The 12,416-nt window shown below is 37.4% G+C and overlaps 1 protein-coding gene and 1 pseudogene across 1 annotated transcript; both read left to right on the top strand.

The window, feature by feature from the left end:
* On the top strand, positions 329-4,543 carry LOC107629509 (WEB family protein At3g02930, chloroplastic). The gene is made up of 3 exons (XM_016332319.2): positions 329-768; positions 1,306-1,516; positions 1,873-4,543. The coding sequence occupies exons 1-3, from the start codon at positions 749-751 to the stop codon at positions 4,183-4,185; spliced, it is 2,544 nt and encodes an 847-aa protein (XP_016187805.1). The 5' UTR covers positions 329-748; the 3' UTR covers positions 4,186-4,543.
* LOC107632449 lies at positions 5,832-11,407 on the top strand (annotated as a pseudogene).

Here is a 12,416-nt window from a genome sequence, read left to right as displayed (position 1 = left end):
ATTTAAGATATCTGTATAATTTTTTTTCGTTTAATTTATCTATGTAAATTATCCACAACTAATAAACTATATGAGAATGTTAAATGTAAAAAGAAATATTAAAATAAATAAATTACCCAATGCATGGCTTATAATAGAAAATTGTTACACAGAGAGAGTCACCCACTAACAGGTCCTTTCTTAGCTTTGCTTCTGAAAAAGTTACTCAGTTAGTCAGTTGCTTTTTTGACAGATTGGGATAAAGGAAAAAGAGAAGAATCCACACATAATTAGGGTTACTTTTGTCAATTCACAATTCATGATTCATCTTATTGCACCTCAAAATATACCCACCACTCAACAAAAAAAAAAACGGTTGAGAGAGAGATATTGAAGAATGAGAAAAAGACAGAGACACCATTGCTCTGTGTGTGGCCACTCTGGAGACAAAGAAAACCGCCTCAAATTATTAACTTTTTTCTGCTCTCTCTCTCTCTGAATTCAAACCCCATCATCATAATCGTCTTCTTTCTTTCTTTCTCATTCCAATAATTTCCAGCAGCAGCAACAAAATCATTTCACTTAACTTCAAACTCTCTCTGATCCCCCCAAAAAAAGGAAAAAAATTCCTTGTTCAGTTTCTCTGTTTCTTCCTCTTGCAATGTCAGAACTCTAGCATTCTCAGTGCAGTCACTGACCCTTTTCTCCAAAGTTTTCAACTTTTCTACTTTTGTTCTTGTTGGGACTACTTCCTCCACCACCCCCAACCATGGCTTCAAAAGCTACTAAGTAAGTGCAGAAGCATTTGAAGCATGCTTGCTTGGTGTTTGTGATTATGCTTCTATGAGTTTCATGTGAAGATCTGAAATTTGGTTCCTTTCTTTTTCTTTGTTGATCTGTTTGGATGGTTGGGTTCTGCTTTATAGGATTTGATCCAGTAGTTCTGATGTGCTATTGTGGATTTTTTACCTAAATTTTGTAACTTTTTTGTAAGTTGTATTATGTTTCTCAGTTTCTTCTTTTTCTCATGTTTGATTACAGTTTCAGCTTGATTTTTCTGTGTTCATGTTAGCTTAGGGCCTTTTGCATTAACTGATTGTTATATCACTGTCATTTTCACTCCGATTCTCATTTATTTTTGGCTTGCCAATGATTCTGGATGCTGAATTTTGGATTAGGGTCACTTTCCTTTTTTGTTTAGATCCATTAATTGGAGTGTATATAACTATGCCATTTTGTGTCTTTTTGTTTCTTATGTTGTCATGTTCTGTTTTGTAAAATGAATTGTTGATCTGTTATTGGCATTACAATTCTTTCTTATGGTAGATCCAATTTGTCTGAAACTCCCAACAAAACATCACTAGCAACTCCAAGAGGCAGCAAACTTAGCAGAGGAGTGTCCAAATCGGAATCCGAATCGCCATCACCCTTGCAAAATCTGCGCCATTCCATTGAACGATCGCCGCGATCTGTGAATTCAAAGCCTGCTGCTACTCCTGATCGGAAATCACCAAAGCCTGCCTCCAACCCACCTGATGTAAGTTGTAGAATGCATTTAAGTATCCTATCTCTCTTTCAGATTGTGACTAAGTGACCAAGTCTTTTAACTAGTGTAACAAGGAACCGTTTGAGATGTTTAAGAATATTATAGTCTTCCAATTAGTGCTAATTATTCGACATTTTTGTATGAGAATTGAAATTCTAGATAATGCATGACTTTTTAACTGTGATTCTGAGATGTCTAGCATATTTTAGGAAACTGCCAGAGATGTTTCTTTCATTATTCTTCATAGTTGATTTGGCAAACTACTTTATTTAATTGTGCTTTCCGTTGAAGGTTATACATATATGTATGTAGTCTGATCTCCGATTGTATTTTCCCGTGTTTTTCAGAAACAACCAACAAGAGCTACAAAGGGTTCAGAATTGCAGAACCAGTTGAATCTTGTTCAGGAGGATCTAAAGAAAGCGAAGGAGCAGCTCATTCACGCTGAGAAAGAGAAGCTTAAAGTAATTAATGAGTTGAAAGAAGCACAGAGATTAGCCGAGGAAGCAAATGAGAAACTCAGGGAAGCATTGGTGGCTCAAAAGCGGGCTGAGGAGGAATCTGAGATTGAGAAGTTCCGAGCTGTTGAATTGGAGCAGGCTGGAATTGAATCTGCCCAGAAGAAGGAAGAAGAATGGCAGAAAGAGATTGAAAATGTAAAGAGCCAGCATGCTTTGGATGTTGCTGCTCTTCTCTCCACCACCGAGGAGCTCCAGCGTGTTAAGCAAGAACTCGCCATGACTTGTGATGCAAAGAACCAGGCACTGAACCATGCTGATGATGCAACTAAGATTGCTGAGATTCATGCTGAGAAGGCAGAGATTCTTTCAGCTGAACTGACTCGGTTGAAGGCATTACTTGATTTGAAACAGGAAACAGAGGCCAGTGAGAGTAATACTATATTGAAGCTGAAAGCAGAGGTAGAAGCTCTTAAGCAAGAACTTGCAAAGGCCGAGGATTATGATGAGAAGTTGGCAGAGAAAGAAACTACTATCGAACAGCTCAATGTGGAGCTTGAGGCCGCAAGGATGGCTGAATCATATGCTCATAGTGTGTTGGAGGAGTGGACGAAGAAGGTTGAGGAACTAGAGATGAGGGTTCAAGAAGCAAATAAGTTGGAAAAATCTGCATCAGAATCTTTGGAAAATGTCATGAAACAGCTAGAAGGAAGCAATGATTTGTTGCATGAAGCAGAATCTGAAGTTGCGGCTCTTAAAGAGAAGGTAGGATTGTTAGAAATGACTGTTGGGAGACAAAAGGCAGATCTTGAGGATTCAGAGCATCGGATTAATGTGGCCAAGGAAGAAAGTCTTGAAATGACACACAAGGTTGAAGCTCTCAAATCCGAACTTGAGACAGTTAAGGAAGAGAAGATTCAGGCTTTGAACAATGAAAAGCTTGCAGCTGCTAGCGTGCAGACCCTACTTGAAGAGAAAAATCAACTTATCAATGATTTGGAGAATTCTAGGGATGAGGAAGAAAAGTGCAAAAAGGCAATGGAAAGCTTAACTTCTGCATTACATGAAGTATCTGCAGAGGCTAGAGAAGCCAAAGAGAAGCTATTGAGCAGCCAAGCCGAACATGAAAATTACGAGACCCAGCTTGAAGATTTAAAGTCAGTTTTAAAAGCTACCAATGAAAAATATGAATCCATGCTTGATGATGCACGGCGTGAGATTGATGTTCTTACTTGTAATGTCGAAAATTCTAAGAATGACTTTGAGAACTCCAGAGCCGAGTGGGAAGAGAGAGAACATCAACTAGTCGGCTGCTTAAAGAAAACCGAAGAAGAGAATTCGTCCTTGGGAAAAGAAATAAATAGATTGGCTCTCTTGCTCAAAGATACCGAGGATGAAGCTAGTGCCAGCAGGGAGGAAGAAGCTCAGTTGAAGGAAAATCTGAAGGAAGTTGAGGCTGAGGCAATTAACTTGCAGGAAGCTCTTAAAGAAGCAACGGCCGAGAACGTGAAATTGAAGGAGAATTTATTGGATAAAGAAAATGAATTGCAGAGTATTATTCAAGAAAATGATGAACTCCGCACTAAGGAAGCTGAATCTATTAAGAAGGTGGAGGAGTTATCTAAGCTACTGGAAGAAATAACAGCCAGAAACCACACTCAGGAAAACGGGGATCTCACAGACAGTGAGAAGGATTATGATTTGCTTCCTAAGGTGGTTGAATTTTCCGAAGAGAATGGGCATGGAGGAGAAGATGTATTGAAGGTAGAAGATTCAGCAAATCAAGAAGTGCTCAAACAAGGCTTTCAAGGAGAGACTATTCCTGTGAATGATAAGGCTGAAAAGATAGAATCTCCCAAACATGAGAATGGGAATGGAAAACTGAAGGAAGATGATGCTAGTAAGGAAAATGATAATTCAGTAGAAGTTGAACATAAAATGTGGGAGAGCTGCAAGATAGAGAAAAAGGAGTTGTCGCCAGAGAGGGATCCAGAGCCCGAGTCCTTTGAAGAGGAAGCCGATTCCAAGGCAGAAGGTGGCGAGAGCTTTGATAACATAAACGGTTCATCCATAGCCGAGAACAATGACGATGGCGCGACCTCTCCTTCCAAGCAGCAACAACAGTTGAAGAAAAAGAAGAAGCCCTTGCTTGGCAAGTTTGGAAGCCTGCTCAAGAAAAAGGGTTCAAGCAACCAGAAATAGAACAATGTTGCAACTTTGGGAGGTATATTGAACATTCAATTGGTTTGCATGTGTTTGCTTATGATTTTTTTTTCTCCCACAAATTAGATTTCTAAAGGAATGATGTGTAATATTGTTTAGGATTTTCTTCTTTTCTTTACCTTTTTTCCCTCTCATTTTGATTGTGGTTCTCCATGTTAGCAGGAAAATGTATGTGATTGATGAGACTTTTTTTTTTCTCTCCCTCTACTTTGCACCTTGCCCTCCTTACTAGATTTGATGAAAGAAGTGGCGAGTTTAATTGTATTCTTATGTGATCCCAATTCAAATCAAAGTCTGGATAGAAGTTCAATGTCTGAGCCTCCTTTCATGGATCAAATATGTATATTACATTCTCATATTATGTACAAGTTCACTTTAGGAAGCACTTACATTCAACTTTACTATTTGATTGTTTCTCCATTTGAGTTGCCAATAGATTTTGGCATCTGTGTAGCAAATGAACTCTTCCTGTTTTCAACAAATATGAACTTAAGTAAGATCACTGAAGTTCTACTAAACATTAATGAGTTTCTTTGAAGCCTGTGTTTGGAAGGAAGACAGAAACTGAGAGACTGAGATTAATTAAGTCTCTGTATTATATTTGATATAAAATATACAGAATTTAATTATATTTTAATATTTTATTTGGTTTAAAATAAATATAAATATAAAATAAAAATATTTACTAAAATATCTTTAGTTATTAAAGCTAAAATATTTTTAGTTAATAAAGAAAATATGGAAAAGTCTAGGGGCAGCACTTTTATTAAATTCTGGCCAGTATGTAACCAGCAAAGAAAAGTGATCCATTGGATGAAATCTTACACCAATCTCACACTATTAAAATCATCATTAATAGCTATTTGATGGTTATAAATCACAAAAGTTGTTAGTCTCCTAGCATTCTTCAAAAAATATTAGATTTTTAGTCTCTGTTTCAGAAATTTTAGTTATTTGTATCCTCATTTTTTGGAGGTACTGAAATTTTGTATTTCGAAACTAAAATTTTAGTTTTAATTTCTGGTCATGAAACATAATACTAAATTTTAGTTTTTTAATTTTAGCTCTAGTAACTAAAAACAAATACTATCTTTAAGAAATTACTTAGAATCTTCTATAGAAGAGTATTATTTGAACATGGTAAAAAAAGGTGTGCTATCAACTACTTATGAGTTATGAGATTTAATCATTCCAATTTTTTTAATTATCATTTTGCATTTTAAAATTTATCTAAAGTTCTAATGAAGTGCCTTTAGTTGTTGGGCCTAATAGGATTTAAAGACCATTTTCCAAAATGAAATAAAATAATGCAGATATAATTCTTTATTTAAAAAAATAACTTGTGCTGTTGTGCACCGAATATCTATCTTTTCCTTTCTTTCTTTCTATTTTTTTTAGGTCTTAATTCTTTATCTATCTGCTTTATGCTTTGTACCTTTTTGTTTGTCGCCTTGAATAAGGACACCCCTTGTAGTTGCAGAGTGTAAGAATTTTGGCATGAAATTTTAAATATGACAAAGTGAAAACGACAAAATAAACAACCATATTCAATTACAATAACTCAAGGAGAATGAGAGAAGGAGAGAGCGGGGGCGAGCGGTTGAGGGTGAAACACGGTGAGGAAGATGGCCATGCCATCAGAAGAGATAAGGGGGAGAGCGTGGGTGGGTGTGTATCCGGTGTTAAGGAGGATTCTTCTCGAGAGGGGTTAGAAAAGTCATCCAAGGTCTCTTTTAGAGATAAAGTCATTGGTGCAGAAAAGTCTAAGGCCTTTGCATTAATAGGGTCTTTATCTGGGGATGGTATCGCGACGGTGACAGGTAAGCAGGGTGATTCTCGTCCACCAAGTGTCAGTTTTACCAAGGAGGCAAAGAGCTGTCTAGCTGAACCTTATAAGGAAGCCATCGTGATCAAGGTGCTGGATAAGCATTATGGCTACACGGCTCTCATGCATAAGCTTCGGATAGTATGGCGCATCAAAGGAGGGTTTGATTTGTTGGATGTGGGGTTTGGATATTTTTTGGTTAAATTTGATATTTCTGCGGATCGTGAGAAAGTCATTCTTGGTGGCCCGTGGTTGATAGACGGTCACTATGTTGCAGTAAAGCCATGGGATGTGGATTTTAGGCCATGCAAAAAATCCTTTGGATCAACGCTGGTATGGATTCGAGTCTCGCGACTTCCAATTTGGTGCTATCAGGAACAAGCAATACTGCGAATTGCTTCTGCAATAGGGATTCTGGTGAAAGTAGATTTGACTACTAAGCTTGCAGAAAGAGGAAAATATGCCCGAGCTTGTGTTCAAATTAATCTTGAGTTGCCTGTAATCAAACATATTATAGTGGAGGGTGTGACTTATGAAGTGGAGTACGAGAGTTTACAGTTGATTTGTGCTACTTGTGCACGGTATGGGCTTGATAAATCGTTGTGCATGGAGAATGAGTCCTTGGAAGGAAACGAAAATTCCTTTGGTGATGAAAAAAATAATGAAGTCCCGACATTAGTGCCACACAACAATCATGAGATTCAACAAGAGGCTGAATCAGAAACTCGTGATTTGGGTGAGAATCCTCGTAATTTGGGTGAGAAATTAGGAGTTGTTAAAGGGAAGGATGTAGTTACAGAATCATTGGCTCCTCACGTGCCTGATGGTCATGTTAATGAGGCATGCATGGATGATGGAGAGGACTGGCAACAAGTGCTGCATAAGGGAAAATTCACAATGGGCCAGTCATCAGGTTTGAAGGACCAAGATGGAAAGCAGCACAAGTTTGGTTCGAGAAGGGTTCCAAGGCCCAATTTGCATGGTGATGGAGGCAAATCAATTGGAATTAGGATGGGGAAGCGTGAAAAACATGAAATTGCGCCATCTCTATCGCGCAGAACTCCTGCACGTCGTGGAATTTCTCTACGGAAGCGTCATCGGCCTTCCTCCTTGCAGAACTCGCTAGTTGATAAAAATGGTGGCACAACGGAGGAAACCTTAGTAGATGGAAGCATGACAGGTGCAGTGTCAGGAGGTCCAAAGGTGACAATTATTGAGGATCAGAGTGTGCTAGTACCGCAGGACAAACCACCTATTGAGGTTGGTGATTCTGTTTAGAGTTTATGTTCTTATTTATTCTGTCCTTATTATTTATGGATAGTTTAAATATGATTGTTTGGAATATTAGGGGTGCTTTTAATAAGTTAGCCCGGGTGCATTGTAAGGAACTTGTTAGGAAATTTAAACCTGTTTTCTTTATTGTGGTTGAAACTCACTCTCCTTTTCAGCATTTAAAATTATTTTGGGAAAGGTTGGAGTATCACTCTGTTTTTATAGTAGAAGCAGAGGGGCATAAGGGAGGTATTTGGTTTCTATCCTCTATGAAGGGTGTTTGTTGTAAGTTCATTGATGCTTTTGATCAGGGTGTTACTGTTGAGGTTCACTTTGATAATTTAATTTGGAGGTGTAGTGGTATTTATGGCAGTCCTCAATTTAATAAAAGGGTTCTCTTTTGGGATTATCTTGTTGCACAAGCCATGGTTTTTCAAGGACCTTGGATTGTTCTTGGTGATTGTAATGAAGTCAAATTTTCTCATGAATCTAAGGGCTGTCAATTTTCTCATCAAAGAGCCGACATGTTTGCTACGTTATTAGGGGATAGTGGTTTGTTTGATCTGAAGACTAGTGGGAGGCGATTTTCTTGGTACAGGAGGGTGAAAAATTATGTTGACGTGGCAAAAAAGCTTGATCGAGTCTGTATAAATAGTAGTTGGTTATCTATCTTTCCAGAGGCTTATGCAGAAGTTTTAAATAGGTTTCAGTCTGATCATTGCCCTATTCTGGTGCGTTGTAAAGTTCGTCCTCAGCCTAAAGGGAATCGACCTTTCCGATTTGTTGCTGCTTGGGCTACTCATCCTGGGTATAGGGATATTGTGAACCAGTCATGGTGGTCTGGTAATAGAGGAATTCATGGCAAGCTTTTGGAAGTACAGAAGAATTCACTAGAGTTTAACTCGAAGGTATTTGGTAACATTTTTGTTAAGAAATGTGAATTAGAGCAGCAGATTAATTATTTACAAAAGCGTTTGGAAGTGGTGGATAGTATTTATTTGCGTCAGAAAGAGCAACAATTGCTTGATGATTATAATAATACTCTAGTGCAAGAAGAGCTCCTATGGTTCCAAAAGTCCAGAGAGCAGTGGGTAAGGTTCGGGGATAGGAATACAAGATTCTTTCATATTCAAACTCTTGCGCGAAGGAAGCATAATAAGATTCATGGCCTTTTTTCTCAAAGATGGAGTGTGGGAAACTGATTCAGAGGTTCTGAGTCAAGAAGCAGAGTCTTTCTATAAAAACTTATTCTGTCATTTAGATGATGTTGATTTGGGTTGCCTTGGTGATGTGCCTCTTCCTTCTCTGAATGAGGAAGCTTGCAATAACCTTACGGCACCAGTTATTATGGAGGAAGTCAAAGCAGCTGTTTTTCACATGAACTCTTTTAAAGCTCTGGGTCCTGATGGGTTTCAAGCTTTCTTCTTCAAAGAATTTTGGGAGATCATTGGTCTTGATGTTTGGAAGATGGTTAAGCAGGCATTCTCCGGTGTTCCTCTTGATCCGAGAATGTTGGAGACTTTACTGGTTTTCATTCCAAAGGTTGAATCACTGGTATCTATGAAAGATTTCAGGCCGATTAGTCTCTACAATGTAGTTTACAAGATCATCACGAAGGTCCTTGTTAATAGGCTTCGTCCTCATCTTACGGAGATTGTTGGCCCGCTTCAAGGAGGATTTATTCTGGGACGAGGAACTCATGACAACATCATCATTGCTCAAGAAGTCCTCCACTTTATGAAGAAGACTAAATCAAAGAAAGGCACACTGGCCTTTAAGATTGATCTGGAGAAAGCTTATGACAGAGTTGACTGGAGGTTTTTAGCTCATACCCTTAAAAGCTTTGGTTTTTCTATTCCTACACTTAATTTGATTATGAATTGTGTCACTGCTTCTTCCTTATCTATTCTTTGGAATGGGAGTCGTCTGAATGGCTTTACTCCTAGCCGAGGTCTTAGACAAGGAGACCCTATGTCCCCTATCTTTTTGTGTTGTGTATGGAGCGATTGGCATGCTTTATTAGTCATCAGGTTGATTTGGACTTGTGGGAGCCGGTTGCTATTTCTAGAGGGGGACCAAGAATATCCCACTTAATGTTTGCGGATGACTTGCTTCTATTCTGTAAAGCTACAAAGAGACAAGTGCAAAATGTGATGTTGGTTTTAGAGACTTTTTGCAAAGCATCTGGGATGAAGATTAATGTCGAGAAGTCTAAAGCGCTTTGCTCCAAGAATGTCTCTGCAACAAGGAAAGAGGTTTTTACTGGGGTATCCTCTATCAGATTTGTCCAGGACTTGGGCAAGTATCTTGGAGTTACCCTTAGCCATTATAGGATGACTCGTTCAGCTTTCAATGGTGTCCTGGATAAGATTCGGAGTAGGCTAGCAAGCTGGAAAGGAAGTTTACTCAATCGGGCTGGTAGGCTCTGCTTGGTTAATTCTGTTGCTACTGCTATTCCCACGTACCAGATGCAGGTCTCTATTTTTCTCAAAGGAATCATTAGTAAATTGGAGTCTATGATGAGGAATTTTCTTTGGAAAGGACAAGTTGATGGAAGAGGATTGAATCTTGTTAGTTGGAAGGTACTGGTTACTCCAAAAAAATATGGAGGTTTGGGGATTAGAGATCCTTATTGTGTAAATATTGCTCTTCTTGGGAAGTTAGTTTGGACTTTTTTCCAGCAGCCAAACAAGCTATGGGTCCAATTGTTGGATGCCAAATACCGATCATCTCTATATGATTGTTTTAGTTATCCTAAGAACAAGGACTCTCCCATTTGGAGGTGTCTTTGCAAGGCTTGGGAAGTGTTGAAGGATGGGTTTGCTTGGTGTATTGGAGATTTGAACCAGAATTTTTGGTTTTCTAGCTGGAGGAGAGAAGGACGGTTATCTAATGAGATGGATTATGTTCACATTTCTGATTCGAATCTCCGGATACAGGATATTTGGTCGGTTGGTAGGTGGCATTTGGATACTCTTTATTCTCCTTTATCTCAAAATCTGAAAGATAATATTCTCTCTTACAATCCAGATGAACAAGCAGGTCCAGAAGTGGGTTGGTATTGGAGTGGGTCTGCTGCTAAAGTCTATGACTCACGCAATGGTTACTTGTGGTTGTGTAAGCAGCTGTTTGGTTGGAAGGAGCGGGAGAATTGGCTTTGGCTTTGGCGTCAGCTTGTTCCGGAAAAGCATAAGTTTTTGGCTTGGTTGTGTCTTAAGGAGGCTCTTCCTACTGCAAGTTTTCGCTTTAGAAGAGGGATGTCATCATCAGATAGGTGTCCAAGATGTCTTTCTAGCCAGAAATCGGTTTTACATTGTATTTGGGATTGTCCAAAAGCTCAGCTTGTCTGGCATAGGTTGGATATTTCTTGTCATCCTTTGGATTTGAAGAACTGGTTCTTGTATCATAGCAGAGAGCATCCGTTCAAGTTCTTTTTGGGACTTTGGTGGATATGGCGAGCAAGGAATAATGACATCTTTAATCCCATGAAACTTGGCCTTCGGAAAAAGTGATTTGTCTGGCATTAACTTCAGAAAAAGAGCTTAGGAATATTTTTGAATTACAACGTATGTCCCTTCCCTCTACTCTAAATAGTTTTTGGAATCCCCATCTATTGGTATTTTTAAGATTAATTGTGATGCTAGTTATTTTGGTTCGGGTGATAGTGTTGGTTTTGCTTGTGTTATTAGAGATTGTAATGGGAGCTGGCAAAGGGGGTGTTTGGGAATGATTGAGAGTAATAGTATTCTTCAAGGAGAATTGTTTGCTATTTGGAGAGGATATCTCTTAGCTTGGGATGTGGGTCAACGAGATGTTATTTGTGAGACGGATTGTGTGGAAGCATTTAATCTTGTTACTCAAGATGGTTTTGGGTTTATTGATCCACTGGTGCTCAAAATAAGAGATATCATGCATTGGATTTGGCGGGTTGACTTTCGTTTGATTATGAGAGATGCAAACACGGTGGCAGATACTATGGCAAAGATGGCGATGAAGTTACAACTTTCGCATGTGGAGCTTCTTTCACCTTGGGAGGAGTTTAAAAGTAGTCTTGAACGGGACTGTCCCTTTATTTAGGCAGTTCTTTGTTTTGTTTGTTTTGTTTTTCTTTATTTAATTTATTTCAGTCACCAAAAAAAATATTCAATTATAATAATATTCTACAGTCTACACTTTCTTTTTTTATTTTATTTTATTTTTAAAACATGATAACCTAAACTGATTTGTCATTAACTACAACAAAATATCAATCAAGGTTATTAAAGTTGTTATATTTCTTTTTTTTATATGATATCCCCAATTTGATTAGCCAATAAATAATTATCGCGGATTTGAACTCTACTTAAGGGTTTTGTCGTTAGTCAATAGATGGCATATTCGAACTTCCGATACTTATTTAAACAAACTAGTAAACTAACCACTAAACCAACTCAAATTAATTAAGTTGTTATATTTCCTTAAGTTATTTATTTATTACATAGAGTAACAAAATAATTAATGTTGACTAACTAAAGTTAATTCTCTACGTATCCGATCCTCTTTTATGTATTACATGCTTTCTCTTTACAATTCTTTTTGTGCATGTCCTCCCTTCACCCTTTCAAACATGTTTGATGGGAAAATATAATCAAACCGACTATCTATATGCATTAAATTTTTGAAAAATTGTATGGTGCTTAATAGTTAATACATAGATGTCTAATTTGTCTAAAAATTAAGAAAAATAAAAATAGATCTCATCTTTTATTTTTCTATCAAATAGTTAAAAAATTAGCACCATAAAATACATTTAAATTTTTTTATATTCATGGGTCATTATATTTATGTTATTTAATCAATTTATTTTCTATTTACATTCAAATAAAAATGGAAAACTTAAGAATTAATGGTGCATATATAAATTTCACTTATTAATGGTGTTTAGTTTTAAGAACAATATTAAGACTATTAAATTTAACATATATACAAGTATATAAGATGATAACGTTTTTTTTTTTCCCTTTTCTTTTACACAAACAACTTTTCTTTTGAAAGAATATTAGATAGGTAGATACTTCTAAAAACACTCTAGTCAATAAAAAATTCAACAAAACTTAGTGTAAAATATAGTTGT

The sequence above is a fragment of the Arachis ipaensis genome, chromosome B03, assembly GCF_000816755.2.
Source record: "Arachis ipaensis cultivar K30076 chromosome B03, Araip1.1, whole genome shotgun sequence".
NCBI classification, from domain to species: domain Eukaryota; kingdom Viridiplantae; phylum Streptophyta; class Magnoliopsida; order Fabales; family Fabaceae; genus Arachis; species Arachis ipaensis.
This window is presented reverse-complemented; position numbering and strand designations above follow the sequence as displayed.